The 15,125-nt window shown below is 61.2% G+C and overlaps 3 protein-coding genes across 3 annotated transcripts; 1 reads left to right on the top strand and 2 right to left on the bottom strand.

Annotated features, from left to right (window-relative positions):
* Positions 1-252: 252 nt before the first annotated feature.
* On the bottom strand, positions 253-5,375 carry STPG3 (sperm-tail PG-rich repeat containing 3). The gene is given in 6 exon segments (XM_077851560.1): positions 253-2,675; positions 2,758-3,039; positions 3,258-3,346; positions 3,454-3,588; positions 3,662-3,825; positions 3,919-5,375. Coding segments are annotated over 6 exon segments (1,188 nt in total). The 5' UTR covers positions 4,026-5,375; the 3' UTR covers positions 253-2,264.
* CIMIP2A (ciliary microtubule inner protein 2A) lies at positions 4,166-10,623 on the top strand. The gene is made up of 10 exons (XM_077851559.1): positions 4,166-4,443; positions 4,866-4,967; positions 5,177-5,281; positions 5,968-6,100; positions 7,598-7,812; positions 7,894-8,132; positions 8,221-8,347; positions 8,544-8,638; positions 8,957-9,074; positions 9,337-10,623. Exons 4-10 carry the CDS (start codon positions 6,045-6,047, stop codon positions 9,423-9,425), a joined length of 939 nt encoding a protein of 312 aa, XP_077707685.1. The 5' UTR covers positions 4,166-4,443; positions 4,866-4,967; positions 5,177-5,281; positions 5,968-6,044; the 3' UTR covers positions 9,426-10,623.
* Positions 9,418-11,921, bottom strand: TUBB4B (tubulin beta 4B class IVb). The gene is made up of 4 exons (XM_077851556.1): positions 11,763-11,921; positions 11,370-11,478; positions 11,178-11,288; positions 9,418-10,632 (listed from the first exon to the last, which is right to left on the bottom strand). Exons 1-4 carry the CDS (start codon positions 11,817-11,819, stop codon positions 9,572-9,574), a joined length of 1,338 nt encoding a protein of 445 aa, XP_077707682.1. The 5' UTR covers positions 11,820-11,921; the 3' UTR covers positions 9,418-9,571.
* Between the last annotated feature and the right edge of the window lie 3,204 nt (positions 11,922-15,125).

The following is a 15,125-nucleotide window of genomic DNA, read 5'->3' as shown; positions in this document are numbered from 1 at the left end:
GCAGCCCGTCCGCGCTCCTACCGGTCCCCCGGAAACGCCGCCGCGGCGCAGAGGTTCCGGAGAGCGGGCTGTGGACGAGGGCCCCGCCCCCAGACCCCCCGGTGGCTCCCCCTGCCCCGCGGCTTGCGCGGCCTGTGAGCTTACCCTCTAGATAAGGTTCTTCTGAGGGGGCATAGCAGGGTGCTGCGGAGCACCTGGGGATGGGGGAACCGCGGAGGGGGTGCTGCCCGCGGGCTAGGCCTCCTTTATGAATTTCAAAACTAATCATTTTGACCAAGTATACTTTAAAATTTTTTTAAAGATTTTATTTATTTATTCATGAGAGACACACAGAGAGGCAGAGACACAGGCAAAGGGAGAAGCAGACTCCATGCAGGGAGCCCGATGTGGGACTCGATCCCAGGTCTCCAGGATCACGAAAAATCCTGTGGCTTACCTCACAGCAGCCTCTGACACTGAGAGTATTTTTTTGCTTCAAGAAAATGAGGCTCCCTGCCCTGGGGCCTCACCAGATGCTCAATCCTCTCTCCCCCGGAACTGGGACAGGGACGGGGACAGAATGAAGCTCACAGCACAGGGGTGTTGTGAAAACTAAACTCTTAAGTGTGCTTCCAGAAGCGCCTAGCAGAGACCTGGGGACAACGTGGAATCGTGACCTAGGACAGGCACCCTCTTTCACCCCCGTGAGCACCAAACCCCCAAGCTAATCCAAGGTGGTAGGCCCTCGGGTTGACCTATGCATCCTGGCACACCACGAACTCAAATCTGAGGTTTCATGGTGCCCCCTATCCCTTGCCGTGCAAGAAGCTCCTACACGGTCAGTGGGCACTGCCTGGTCTGCACCATCCACGGGCTCCTCATTGCTGAGTGTGCAAGCCCCTGGACCCAGCATTCAGCCCTCTGCAGCCTCTCACCTCACCAGCTCACCCCCTTCCATCCAAACAGCCCTGTATCCTCCCAAGTTTGGCCACACCAAACATCACACCCTTATTGTGTGCCTTGGCTTCTGAGGTTTATCCTGCCAGAAATTCCCTTCCTACCGGCTGGCAAACTCTTCGTCATCTTTATTTTTTTTTTTTTTAAGATTTGTATTTATTTATTCATGACAGACACACAGAGAGAGAAGGAGAGAGAGAGGCAAAGACACAGGCAGAGGGAGAAGCAAGTTCCATGCAGGGAGCCCGACATGGGACTCGATCCTGGGTCTTCAGGATCACGCCCTGGGCTAAAGGCAGTGCTAAACTGCTGGGCCACCAGGGCTGCCCTTGATCATCTTTAAAAGTCACTTCTGCCACTGACTCCTCCAGGAAGTCCTCCTTTGTCAGCCCAGCTGGAGGGGTTTGCTCCATCCTTCCTGCTGGTCCCACTCCTGACTTGGAGCCCTAGGAGTTGCTAGCGGGGCCACTGTGAGCAGAGCTCCTGCTCCCCACCCCCTTTCCCCATGAGCCAAGCCCCCAAGGACAAGGCTTCTACAGCTTTGTCTCTGTTGCCTGCTGGCTGAGGCTGAGCTGATCAGCCCAAGACCTAAGGACGGCCATCTGCCATGCCACTGCTCTGGTTCCCAGGGGTGCTGGAGCTCGACCCCCCCCAGTGGTTCAGCCCTAGAAGAGGTCACAGTACATTACACTCAGACTCCCTGGGCCTTGGCCTCCCTGCAGAATGGGATGATGTCCACACCACAGCAGGTGTTGTGGCACTCACTGCCTTTTTGAAGGGGTCAAGCTCTGGCCCAGGATATGGGTGGCCCAGGGAGGACCTCTGGAGGAACTGGTGCAGTGATAGGAGCCACCACCAAACTGCATGTGCGGCCCCTGGAGGGAGACAATCTTGGTGACAACCCCTGGGTAGAAAGGCAGGGTGTTGCTGTGGGTAGGGACAGGGCCCTAGCAAGTGAAGGCCCAGGAAGTCTGTTGGCTGTGGCATGACCTGCATGGCCCCGGGCAAGTTCATAGGTCCCTTGGGCAGGAGCTGAAGAAGTGCGGCCAGGCCCTGACAAGCTGGTCCTCTGGGCTCTTCCCAGTGACTGGGCAGGCTGACCTCACCTCAAGATGGCAGCTGGACCAGTCCCCAGGGTAGCACAGCTAGGTGGGGGTGTCCTGTATTGCCCACAGGGCCCCCTCCCATTCTGTCCCCAGCCAGGAAGTCCCAGGCTGCCACCCTACTCACCCTAGAAAGGAGAGCACCAAGGGGGAAGCAGAGGGAGACCCCTGGCCAAGGAAAGCCAAACATGGCAGGTTGGCAGCAGCCTACATCTGTGGGACAGCTCACCAGTCAGGCACACAACAGAGTTGGGAAGAACCAACAGCATCTCTGTATGGCAAGGGAGTGGGCAGGTGGGGGCTTCCAGCTGGGACCCTCTCGATGTCCACGGCTCACAGAAGGGTTAGCCAGCCAGAAGGGTGGATCAAAGGTGCCCAAGGAGTCAGAAGGCCAGGTTGGAGGCCCAGAGTTCCACAGGGAGGCCTGGGAAGGCCCCCAGGGAGCCCAGGGCTGTGCCCAGCAGGTGCTACAACGTGCAGAAGGGTCCTGTGTCGTGGCGCTTGGATCTTCGGACACCCTGGATCACCACTCCAGGCGCTGAGGGGAAGCGCGAGTCATAGCAATCCTCCACGTGGTAGGCAGCCGGACCGGGAGAGCGGGCTGCAGAGACAGGGTGGGAGCCAGCTGCCGCACAGCTCCCAGCTGCCAACGGGCGGAGCCCGCACCCCCGCCCCTGGCCTGGCCTCCTCCCTCAGAGGCCTCCTTACCGGAGGTGACCCAGGCGGTGAACGCAGGTGAGCGGCTCATGGAGAAGGCGGGGGGGCGGGGGCTCCGCAGACGGCAGCCAGGAAAGATGTTGTAGGTGTTGGGGCTAGGGCTGGGGAGCTTCCTGGCCTCCGGGGCAAGCGGCGGCTGGGCACGGATCCCCGCACCCTCAGTCCGCAGCAACCCCCGGCCGGAGGGGGCCTCAAGGGCCTTGGAGGCGGGGCGGGGACCCCCAAAGCTGAAGGCCGGGCAGGCAGGCCGGCTGAGCGGCCGGTAATCCGCGGGCGATGGCCACTACTGGGAGAGAGGCTGCTGCAGGCCCCGCCAGCCCCTACCAGGCTGCCTTTCCGCGGGTCCCGGGCCCCCTCCTCCAACCCCCTGCAGACCCCGCCCCGACCCCGCCCCGCCCCCGAGCCCCTCCTTCAGCCCCGCCCCCAGGTCGCACCGCCTCCTCCAGCCCTCCGGGCCCCGCCCCGAGCCCCTCCAGGGACGTGCGGGGCTGACCCCTCCACCTTTTGCTCCTGGTTGAAATCAGCCTTCTGTGTGAAGGGGCTTTCGCTTTGGAACCACAGGGTCTGCCACGCCCTGCGACCACCGCCCTCTGCTGGAGCAGCGGCTTGGTTGGGGAGGGAGCGCAGGCTGGCGGCCGGGGGGCCCCGCTCCCGGGACACGGGGCGGGCGGCTGGGGGCTCAGGGAGGGGCACGCACCGCGGCCGGGGTGCCGGCGGCCGATGCTGAAGCAGGGGTGTGGGGAGCACTCGCGGGCGGAAGCGTTGGGCACCCGGTACTTGGTGGGACCGGGGACCTGCAGGTCGGTCACGATGGGTGGACGTCGCTCCAGCCCTGGCAGGAAGCAAGCTCTGGGCCTGGGGACTCAGCAGACGCCTCCCCACCCGCCAGCAGGACCCTGACTCACACAGCTCCCTCAGGTCCTGGGTGCAGATAGGAGGGCACTCGTGGAAGTGGACGGGCCCCACCGGCACCCTGCAGTGGGCCTGGAGCTCCTGCACTCCTATGGGCCACATGGCCTCCCAGGCGGCCTCTGGCTGGGGAGCCCACAACAGTACAGTGGCCTTGGGCCTGCCAGGGAGACAGAGCAGCGCTGTACGGCCAGCCCAGAGGCCACCCCATCTGAGCTGCCCCTCCAGCGCACCCAGCCCCCTGGGAAGTTACTGGGCTGGCACAAGTGGCCTCTGCCTCAGGGGGCCATGGGTCCAGTGTTGGCCTCCATTGATGTAAAAATTTGCCAGGAATTTCACAGCTTTCTGGTCAAAATTCATTGTCAAAGTATCTGGCTCCCTTCCCAAGGGACACCTCAGAGCTCTGTGACCTCACTAGCCAGTCATGGGCACCCCCTGCCTCGGTTGCCGGGGACTCCCTGGGAAAGGTGCATTGTCCAGCCCTGGGAGGAGCTGTTACAAGGGGTCCCCCACCCCTGGCCTGTGGGATGGGTCGCTGTGGTGTCAGCCTCGGCCAAGAGGACCCCTCACATCCCCCAGTGACTTCTGGCTTGGCCTCTTCTCCCCTTCTTTATCCCAACCCCTCTCCTCTCTTAGAATCTGGGGTCCTCTGGAGGGCCAGGGTCCACTTGAGCAGGGCTTTGGGAGGACTGAGGCCTCTGCACAGGAATGAGAAGAGTGGCTGCTATGGGGTGCCCAGCTGTGCAGGGCCATCCAGAATGAGGAGAGTGGGGCAGAGGTGGGGATGGGTCCAAGGAAACTCCCTGGAGGGGGCGGAGCTCCTGCTGGAAACCCACCCTTTAGAAAAGCAAAGTATTGGAAGGTGGTTCTGGGTGGACCATGCTGACCAGAGGGTCTTGGGACTGGAGCTGCCTGGGGGTCCAGGCAGGGCTGAGGTATGGAGGCCTGTTTTCCACTTAGGAGAATCCCAGAGGCTGTAAGGTGTCACAGATGAAAGGGCTACCCAGGTGGAAACGTGAAGGAATCATAAGCCCAAATGACAGAGCCCACTGGGCACCAGGGCCCTTGCTATGCCCTCTGCCACTCACCAGCCTGCCAGTCCTAGCCCTGGTCCTGACCTAATCCACACAGACAGGGCCCATTCGAAAACGTCCCATCCTCCAGGCCCACCCCACCCCAACCAAGTCTCTTTCTCTCCAGATCCCTCCCATCCAGAACTGACTCTGGCCTCCGGAGGAACTCCAGATGGGTGGATGGAGAGACAGAGGGAAACTTGCTTTGTGACACACATGTTTCATTAGGGTGAGGGGCTTCCGGTCTGTGCTCTGGGCCCCCTCCCTTGCCACAGAGTGTTCTCCAAGGGCATCACTGATGTGGCTGCAGGTGCAGCTTTGGTAGCCAAGTCCTTGTCACTCTCTGTAGCCCTGATCTCTCCCTATAACAAGTCTTACTCTGATGGCTGACATGGCACAGGTGTCCTCAGGTCGATGTCCATCATTTCCTTCTGGTAGGTGCTTATGAGTGAAGAGCCCTGTCCAAGTACGTGACGTCCACTGAGGACTGGACACATACTCACCAGCTGTTTTCGGGGGGCATCCAACACCTCCATCATTGGCGTATGTCAACCTTGTGTCCCTGTGCTTCCTGCCCGTGGGTTCTTAAGACGCTCACATGATGTGGATTTCTCTACCATGGTGTTAATTGGTCTTGTTTCTGTGAAGTTTTGACACTGATAGTGTATCTCTCCCTAACACTTGTTGCAATCTTTTTTCCCAGCTTGTAGTCTGCCTTTGAGTATCTGTCGTGTTTTTTTTTTTTGACGCGTAATAGAATCTGCTCATTTTTTCCTTCAATGTTTGTTTTTATCGTTAGAAAGTCATTCCCATACAAAAAAAATAATAATAAAATCAGGTGTTAAGATGGAAAACAGACCTCAGTTCCAGCAGAAAGACTCTCCAGGACAGAGTCCCAACAGAGCTTAGACACCTCCCCAATGAGGCCTCCCATGATGCCTGAGAAGCTTCCAGGGCCTCTGGTCTGAGGAAGGGGCTCAGGTGGGGAAGCTACCTTTCAGTTGGCTACTGGCCTCCTGGGGGTAGCAAGAGTCCAGGCTCAATGCCACCCCACGCTTCCTGGCAAGGCCAACATGGCTGTCCCCTGCTCTGAGCTCTGAGGCCCTCAGAGTGCTGCCTGTCTGGGCCTGGGTGTTCCACCTGTAAAATGGGAGCACTCACAGGGTTAAGGAAGGGTCCTGGACCAGGAAGGCCCCAACAATGGCAGGCCCCTTCACAATGGTTTCCAGGCAACGGGAACTCCTCTCAGGGAAGGGAGTCAGACGCTGAAAGGGGCTGGAGCCATCAAAGGTGCTGTTGAGACAAGATGACAGCTACTCAGAAACACGGTCTCTTCACGCCAGAACCTCATTACATCCCTGGGTGAGGCTGGGGGAGCGGGGGAGGAGGCTGGGGGAGCAGGGCCAGGTCTGGACGCTAGGGCAGGGTGCCCTCCCTGCCAGCACTGCACCAAGAGCCCCACCCGATGGCCAACAGGCCTGTGATGAGCAGAAACAGGGGGACGGCCCAGCAGCAGGATAAACCCCAGATGCCCCAGAGGGGGTGCCACATGTCTTCAAGACCTAAGCCACTGGAGCAGGCGGATGGTGGGGGCACCAGGCCTGCCAGGTTGGGTACCCCTAACATAGAGGCTGAACTAAAACGAGCCCCATGGGAAGTGTATGAGTACACCTACGTGCACACACACACACACACACACCCAAGGGCAGGAAGGAAGGCTGGAAGGGAGGCTAACCCAGCTCTTCACAGTAGTTCTGGGGGAAACGCAAGGCCAGGTGACACAGAAGACGACCCCTGCCCTTTGCGCTCCAGCCCTGCTTATCTCTCAAAGTAGTAATTCCACATTTGCTTTGGCAGGTTTTTCAAAAGAAAACAATTTGAAAAAAAAAAAAAAAAAAAAAAAAAAAAAAAGAAAACAATTTGCACTGCCTGGGTGATCATGCAGGCCCCACCGCTACCCCCCCCTTCTGTCTGTAAATGATGGGATGCCTGGGTGGCTCAGTGGTTCAGTGTCTGCCTTTGGCTCTGGGTGTGATCCCAGAGTCCTGGGATGGAGTCCCACATCGGGCTTCCTGCATGGAGCCTGCTTCTCTCTCTGCCTATGTCTCCACCTCCTTCTCTCTCTCTCTCTCTCTGTCTCCTGTCTCTCATGAATAAATAAAATCTTTATTTTTTAAAATATTTTATTTATTTATTCATGAGAAACACAGAGAGAGAGAGAGAGAGACAGGCAGAGGGAGAAGCAGGCTCCATGCAGGGAGCCCAACGTGGGACTCGATCTGGGGACTCCAGGATCAGGCCCTGGGCCAAAGGCGGCACTAAACCGCTGAGCCACCGGGCTGCCCAAATAAAATCTTTAAAAAAAAATAATAAATGACACCTCAGCCATTACCTCCTACCAGCAGCCCTCCCACCTGCCTCTCAAATCCTGGTCCCATACAGTTGGCTCCTGGCCTCATGGGTGGCAAAAGTCCAGGCCAAGTTCCTGCAATGCCCAGAGGGACCACCTTTGTAGGTTGGGCTGTGCCACGGTCCAGGCCTGGACCCAGTCACCATCCCCGTAAGCGCTTGAGGGGGGCAGAGACCCCTGTCCCCTCATCCTCAGCCTCCTTGCCTGAGGCCAGCTGGGAAGAAAGTAGAAGGCAATCTGGCGGTAAGGACGACCGTGCATCTGTTCTGGGCCAGGCCTGTTCTCAGTGCTTGCTTCGTGCCTCCCATTCAAGCCCCGTGCACCTCAGAAGGCAGGTGTCCCAGGACCACCATTCTGTAGGTGAGGTCAGGTACTTTGCCTATGGCCAGCAGGCCGCGTCCACACCCTGCTCACAGGGGCCCCACCTACTCTACCTCTTCCCTCCACAGCTATGCTGGCTTCTATCCGCAACTGCGCTACCAGGTGGGGAACACCTATGGGCGCACCACTGCTCAGCTGCTCACAGACCCTGGTGTGCAGAAGAGCTCCTGCTCTGTGCTGTCCCCAATATCCGAGCCCAAATTCATTGAGGACTTCAGCAAGCCCAAGCCACCTTCAATCCCCTGCCGTGACCTGACTGAGCCCTACATCCCCCACTACACCGGTAAGCCGCCCACCCACCAGCCTTGCCTGCCCCAGTTCACCCTCCTGCCTGTTGTCACTCATACCCACCCTGTCCGTACAGGTATGAAGCCCTACAAGAAGTTTGAGATCCTAGGCCGGTTCCCACCCCAGGAGGTAGACGCTCAGAAGGGGCCACCAGGAGTAGAGAATATATCCAGGCAGGTCCTGCTGCCTGCGGGCTTCATGCCCTACCCCCCCTATCCCCCGTGCCCACCAGGCAGGAAGGGGGACTCCAGAAACTTTGGACACCCAGGCCTGCGAGGCACCTCCCCTGTCCACGAGGCCCCTGGGCAGGACCAGGTAACTGGGAGAGGTGCTGGGACTAAGCCTCACCCCAGCTGGGCCCAGTGGGGCCGCTGAGGCAGTGACTTGACCCTTCCCACCCCAGCTGTACCATTGCAGGAAGGAGTACCACCCACCCCCAGCTCACCAGCAGGAGACCCTGGATGTGGGCAGGTTCCACAGGCTGCCCCAGCTGGACCACCCCAACCTTATCCAACGCAAGGCCATCTCAGGTGGGAGCCCGGGGTCTGAGTGTGAACTCACCACCCCCAAACATAGTCCAGCAAGGCTCCAGGGGCCCAGGAGGATGAGGGAGAGCAAGTGAGGAGGGCTTGCCCCGGCCCTGCCCACTGTTGCCTAGAGTGTGGGTACACCTAGCGGAGATGGGAAGGGACCTGGGGTAGGACCCTGACCACTTCCCTCCCCTAGGCTACGCTGGCTTCGTCCCTCAGTTTGCCTGGGTGATGGGGGTCAATTACCGCGAGGGTGTCACACAGGCTATGGATGAATTTGACAAGAACCAGGTAGGACACCACCACACCGGGGCCTGTTCCCAAATGCCCAGCGTGGTCTGCACAGTGGCATCTGCCTCAGGGCAGGTAGGAGCACAGCTAAGGCTCAGCTAGCTTCCCTGGAGGGAAGCCAGAGGCTCCCCCGCTCCTCTGCACCCACCTCGGTTCTCTAGTCGGGCCAAAGTTCCCTGCTCTGGAACACTGTGGGGAGTGGGTAAGACCCCCCCCACCCCAAGCCTTAACCACAGATCAGAACAGCTGCCCAGTCCTCACCACGACCTACCTTTATGAGCTGGGGAAGGCAGGTTGTGTCAGCACCTGTTTCCACAGTTCCTCTTCAGAAACCCCATCTGTGCCCTGGGTGAGAGGCTGCCCAGAACACACTGGCCCAGCAACACCATCTATAGCAGCCAGGGCCTGATCCCTTTCTACATGGGGTTCATACCATGTGAGTACACAGTGGATCACTCCCTCATCCACCTCCTAGATAAGGTCACAGGGACCAGGCCACTCTGGGGAAAGAGTTGGGTGCCTGGGATCCCCTCTGCCCATGCTGTACCCCCAGACCATAGTGGCCCTCCAGAGCTTCATGGTCAAGCTGGGCAGGAAGCAGGTGCCCAGGGCAACCCCAGCTCCTGTGAAGCCTGTGCTAACCCCTACTCTGGGCATGTGGCAAGGCCAGGGGCTCAGCTGCACACTGTCCCTTGTAGCCATGCAAGACAACTACGCAATGACATTTGGCAACAGTACCCGCAGGGCCTATCAGAAGGAAATGGAGAGGCAACACCAGACACTATGAAAATGCTTTAATGGTGGCATCTGTACAGCATGTGACGTCCAGACAGGAAAAAGAGCGAGTGCACACAGAGACACGGCTATCAGAGAACAGGTTGTGAGCGAATAAAGAGTTCACACAGCTTCCACGCGCTTTACCAGGTATCAGCTCTAGGCCACCTCCTCCTCCGCCTCCTCCTCGAACTCCCCCTCCTCCTCGGCCGTGGCATCCTGGTACTGCTGGTACTCAGACACCAGGTCATTCATGTTGCTCTCGGCCTCTGTGAACTCCATCTCGTCCATGCCCTCACCCGTGTACCAGTGTAAGAAGGCCTTGCGCCGGAACATGGCCGTGAACTGCTCTGAGATGCGCTTGAACAGCTCCTGGATGGCTGTGCTGTTGCCGATGAAGGTAGCAGACATCTTTAGCCCCCGGGGTGGGATGTCACAGACAGCTGTTTTCACGTTGTTGGGGATCCACTCGACAAAGTAGCTGCTGTTCTTGTTTTGGACGTTCAGCATCTGCTCGTCCACCTCCTTCATGGACATGCGGCCCCTGAATACTGCAGCCACAGTCAGGTAGCGGCCATGGCGGGGGTCACAGGCAGCCATCATGTTCTTAGCATCAAACATCTGCTGGGTGAGCTCGGGCACCGTCAGGGCCCGGTACTGCTGGCTACCTCGGCTGGTCAGTGGGGCGAAGCCGGGCATGAAGAAGTGCAGGCGGGGGAAGGGGACCATATTGACAGCCAGCTTGCGCAGGTCAGCATTGAGCTGGCCAGGAAAGCGCAGGCAGGTGGTGACCCCACTCATGGTGGCAGACACCAGGTGGTTGAGGTCCCCATAGGTAGGTGTGGTCAGTTTTAGGGTTCTGAAGCAGATATCATAGAGAGCCTCGTTATCAATGCAATAGGTTTCGTCTGTGTTTTCTACCAGCTGGTGGACCGAGAGGGTGGCGTTATAGGGCTCCACCACCGTGTCCGATACCTTGGGCGAGGGTACCACACTGAATGTGTTCATGATCCTGTCTGGGTACTCCTCCCGGATCTTGCTGATGAGGAGGGTCCCCATCCCAGACCCAGTCCCCCCACCCAGGGAGTGGGTCAGCTGGAAGCCCTGCAGGCAGTCACAGCTTTCAGCCTCCTTCCTCACGACATCCAGCACCGAGTCCACCAGCTCTGCGCCTTCTGTGTAGTGCCCCTTGGCCCAGTTGTTCCCAGCACCACTCTGACCTGTAAGAAGGCAGCCAGTCACTCTCTGCCGGGCATGTGGTCACCACTGGTCACCCATGCCAAAAAGCCCAAATAACACGGTGTGACGGGACACACACGGCTTGATCTGCATGTACAGCAAACGGACCCCAAATCTGATAAAGCAACGACCGGCCCCTTTAAAACTTAAGTTAGGGTCAACACACCTTTAAATCCTCTCCTCCCCACAGTCCACCCCCGCCAATTCTCAAGAACAGAGCACTGCAAAGCACTGCAAGGCAGGCCTCCCCTGCCTCCCAACTCAACGTTACAGCAGGGAGATTACATCTGCTGGCTCCTTCCCTGCGGGTGAACAGCTGGGCCTTCCTCCCAAAGCCGCTTTAGGAGGAGATTCAGAGACTCCACACAGGGGAGGAGGGTGTCCAGAGGCCCTAGCTTCCACTCCAGCGGCAGAATGGATCACGACCTCAGCTCTGCGGTGCTGCCGGCTGCGACCTTGGGCACCCCTTGACCTTTGAGCCGTCCTGGCTATCATGCCGCTGCCCAGCCCCCATCCCGCAGCTCACCGAAAACGAAGTTGTCTGGCCTGAATATTTGCCCGAAGGGTCCCGAGCGCACGGAGTCCATGGTGCCGGGCTCTAGGTCCACGAGCACAGCGCGGGGCACATACTTGCCACCTAGGGGGAGAGAGGGGGACGTGAGCGAGCGGAGAGCCGAGGGGACGCAGAAGTAGTTGAGGAAGGGGCGTGGTGTCTCACCGGTGGCCTCGTTGTAGTACACGTTGATCCGCTCCAGCTGCAGATCGCTGTCGCCATGGTAAGTGCCGGTAGGATCGATGCCATGCTCGTCGCTGATCACCTCCCAGAACTGTGAGGGACGCAGGCGGGCCGGGCCCGGGCTGAGTCACGCCGGCAGAGCCAGCCCCGCCCCGGATGGGCGCGGCCCTCCCCTCCCCCCACGCCGCGGCCGCCGCCGCCGCCTGCCCAGGTCCGTCCCCGGGGGCCCACGCCGCCACCCCGGCCCCGACCCAGCGGGGGCCCGCAATGCGGGGGGCCGCCCGCCCACCCGCTCGCCTACGGCCGCCATCTTCTCGGCCGCCCGCCCATCCGCCCGGGAGACCCGCGCCGGGCCCCAGGAGCCCCCCTGCCCACCTTGGCGCCGATCTGGTTGCCGCACTGGCCGGCCTGCAGGTGCACGATCTCCCTCATGGCGGCGGCGGCGGCGGCGCGGGCGGAAGGACGAACGCAGAAGCCGAGGAACGGGCGCGCAGACTGCTACAACCGACGCTCCGCCAACGCTTATATAGCCGCCGTGCCCGCCCCCGCCCGTCTCCTATTGGACCGCCAGAACGAGGCTGGCAGGCGTCCCGGCTTGATTGGCTGCGCTCCCCGCCGATCCGTCCGCCTAACGCCCACCTTCCCAACGCCGCTCGCTCTTTATTGGTCCGCCTCGGCCTTCGCTCTCCCTATCAGAACCCCCGCCCTCGAGCTGCAGTGCTCTGCCCATTGGGTATTTCAAATGATTGATTTGCCCCCTCATTGGCTGTCCCCGCAGAGCCCGCCGACCGAGGGCCGGCGTCTTGGTAACCGCCGCAGTGCCGCGGGGACGCGCGCGGGCGTGGGGGGTGGGGCCTCCGGGGGAGGGCCCGCGGGCTGGTGCGGAGGGCGGGGCGGCTCTGCAGCCCCGGTGGCCTTAAGGAACCCAACGACGGGCCGGCGCGGGAGCGGGGGCGCTGCGGGAGCCAGGGGATGGGGGGTGGCCTGACGCGGGGCCGGGGGCACAGGGGGGTAGGTGCCCCGCCGCCGTCCTCGGTCCGCGTGCTCGCCCGCCCGGTCGCGGTCAGGTGAGGGAGCACGTGGGGCCGCCGTCCCGGGGGCCCTCCCTGTCGCCGCGCTCTTGTTGTGGAGACGGCGCTGCGCCGCGCCGGTTGCCGGGAGCCTCGGCCCCGGGAGCACGCAGAGCTGCGTGGAGACGCGGGCGGGCCCCTGACCCCGATCCCTGGGCCCCGCTGCCCCAGCCACGCCTGCACTGACAAGTGCTTTTGCGTTTCCCCAGTGCTTGAGGGAAGTCTACAAGGAAACACAGTTATATAACATGTGGTCGCACTTGCGGTCCGTCTTTCAAAAGGGCACTCGCAGTCTGTTCTTAGACCCTCTTAAACTCCCGAAGGGCAGCCCTGCGTCAGCCGTGGCCGCCCGCGCCTCCCTAGACTCTGGTTTTGCCCGCGAGCCGCTACCCCGTCCCTGGCTTGTCTCCCAGGTGCTCGGAACTGCGGCATGCGGCAACCGCGACCGCGAACGTGTGCGGGAAAGTAGGAGCAGGCGGCGTGCTGGCTAGAGCCCAGGGTTCTCGGGCCCACAGTGGTCTGCAGCTGTGCTCCTCCAGGACTGCAGTGGCCGGAGGGTGAGTCAGCACGGCCTGTGCGGGAAGGTGGACCCGGCTGCCGGGCGAGGTGCGCACAGGGTTCCCTCAGGCCCCGTAGACTCGCTCAGTTGCCCAGGCAGCCGTGGGCTGGGCCCGGCTCTGCCGCAGTCATACATCCAGAGATCCACGGAGGAAGGGAGCAGCTCAGAGGTTCCCCAGTGAGTCCAGGAGGGCTGCTCTTGGAGTTTGTCAAAGGCTTCTCTGCCCCCCCCCCCCGCACCCCCTTGCCCCAAGCTGTGGGGCCTGAGATCCCCGGCCCCGCTTCCTGCCGCCTGTGCCCACGTTTCAGTGTGCCACCCCTACTTTGTAAACAACAAACCAGAGGCTGTGTTTCTGCCCAGGTGTGAGCCCTAGAGCTCAGAGACACCGGGTTGTCCACCATGACCCCAGGAGGTAGACACTGAGAGCAAGACCACGAAGTCTCCCTGTGGCCCTCAGGCATGAGCCCAAGGACCATGGTGGTAGCTGCTATACAGGCTTGTGGGGGAGGCCCTGCAGACCCCCCCACCCTGAGCCCAGGCTGTTCCTGCCTCCTTGTGGAGAAGTGGGGCTGTGTGGGGCAGGAGGGCTTGGTCACAGGGTGGGTCTGTGGCCAGGAGGGATGCGGAGGCCTGGGCAGGGCTGTGGGAGAGCTGGGCGCCTGCCCCCCCCACACCCCGCCCCAGCCTGCAGCTGTTGGAGGCATCCACAAATGGAGGCTCTGTTTACCGGTGGCCATGGTCCCAGCGGGAGGGTGCGTTACTGCCAGCCAGGGGCGGCAGGCAGACACTCGTCCATGGCCTCAAAGGACCCGCAGTCAGCCTTTGTGGGCAGCCTCACCCGCCCCGGAAGGAGGGGTGCCTGCGGTGCTTCCCCCCCTCCCTCCATGTCCCCACCACGGGGAGGGAGAGCTCCTGCACGCGTCTCCCCAGGGCACTAGCCAGGTCCAGCCCAGCTCAGAGGGCCCAGAAGGCTGATGTCCACCCCTGGGAGTGTCCTGTGGTCACAGAAGGCGGTTTGGGGGTGGGGGACAAGCTGGAACGTATGAGCCCGCCCCCAGTCTTGCTCCCAAGAGCCCCAGAACAGGAAGCTACCTCCATTGGTGAGCAGCGAACCCCAGGCTTCAGAGGCCTGGAAGCTTGGTGGTGGGGGGGACAGAGGACATGGGGGGCAGAGGGGAATGAGGGCTGGGAGTTCTGAGGGGAGTGGAAAGTCAGGACCGTTTATGCGTTGGCCCTGAGGCTCCCCAGGTCTGTTCTTGCTGAGCATTCACTCTCCCCACACTGGGGCTGGGTGGGCAAACCTGGAGGGCCCCGGGAGGCAGTGCCAGACAAGGAGGAGGTGACTGCCTATAGCAGCACTGGAAGAGCTGGAGCAGGCCAGACTCCTACCCATGTTACCTCTACCTCTACTCTGTGGGCATGTGCCCCTCAGGGGAGGAGCGGGGGGGGAGGGCAGGAGCCCCCTGGGGGGTGCACCCCCAGCCCCAGGTGGAGGGACAGTGCTCGGCCTCTCCCTCTGCCCGCTGACCTTCACAATCCTCACAGCCAAGGGGTTTGGGTGGCATGCTGGCAGGGGCTCCAGGTGCGGGCAGGACCCACCAGGAGGTGGGTCATGTGGGGAGCAGGCAAAGGGGGAGGAAGGGGCACTGGGCACCTGGTCCCCTGGGCCACAGCATCCCTGAGCCTTTGCTTACTCAGACACTGCCCTGTGCCCTGCCCATCGTGGGGGGCAGTATGGGAGTGGGGGTCTGGGGCCTCCTGGTCCTTGCTCATCCTCTCCTCAGGCCCTGGGCACCTGCAGGAACCATGAGGCTGGCTCTCGGAGGAGCTGCCGGCACCTGGCTCCCAGGGTGCATACTCAGGGGTGGTGGGGCGTGGGAGCCGGCCACTCCTCCATCCTTCACCCAACAGTCCCAGCTATGTCCAGCCACAGATTCTTTCTGAGGAATGTCTCTATGCTCCAGACTGGCCACCACTTGGTCCCCAGAGGCTCAGGAGGGAAACAGAGTTACAGCCTGGGACTCTGGGATTAGGTGTGTGCCCACACCCACACGGGCTGTAGAGGGTCCCAAGTGTCACCTGGGGGACAGCCAGAGCTGGTTCACCTCC

The sequence above is a fragment of the Canis aureus genome, chromosome 16, assembly GCF_053574225.1.
Source record: "Canis aureus isolate CA01 chromosome 16, VMU_Caureus_v.1.0, whole genome shotgun sequence".
In the NCBI taxonomy this organism is placed as follows: Eukaryota; Metazoa; Chordata; class Mammalia; order Carnivora; family Canidae; genus Canis; species Canis aureus.
This window is presented reverse-complemented; position numbering and strand designations above follow the sequence as displayed.

Bases quoted from the DNA above. Each gene is read 5' to 3' on its own strand.
- CIMIP2A (XM_077851559.1), top strand. From the start codon at position 6,045: ATGACAGCTACTCAGAAACACGGTCTCTTCACGCCAGAACCTCATTAC. The intron at 8,348-8,543 runs GTGGGAGCCCGG...TCCCTCCCCTAG, and splicing joins CCAACGCAAGGCCATCTCAG to GCTACGCTGGCTTCGTCCCT. The intron at 8,639-8,956 runs GTAGGACACCAC...CTGTTTCCACAG, and splicing joins ATGAATTTGACAAGAACCAG to TTCCTCTTCAGAAACCCCAT.
- TUBB4B (XM_077851556.1), bottom strand. From the start codon at position 11,819: ATGAGGGAGATCGTGCACCTGCAGGCCGGCCAGTGCGGCAACCAGATC. The intron at 11,289-11,369 runs GTGAGACACCAC...CTCTCCCCCTAG, and splicing joins GTACTACAACGAGGCCACCG to GTGGCAAGTATGTGCCCCGC. The intron at 10,633-11,177 runs GTGAGCTGCGGG...GCCTTCTTACAG, and splicing joins GCCAGACAACTTCGTTTTCG to GTCAGAGTGGTGCTGGGAAC.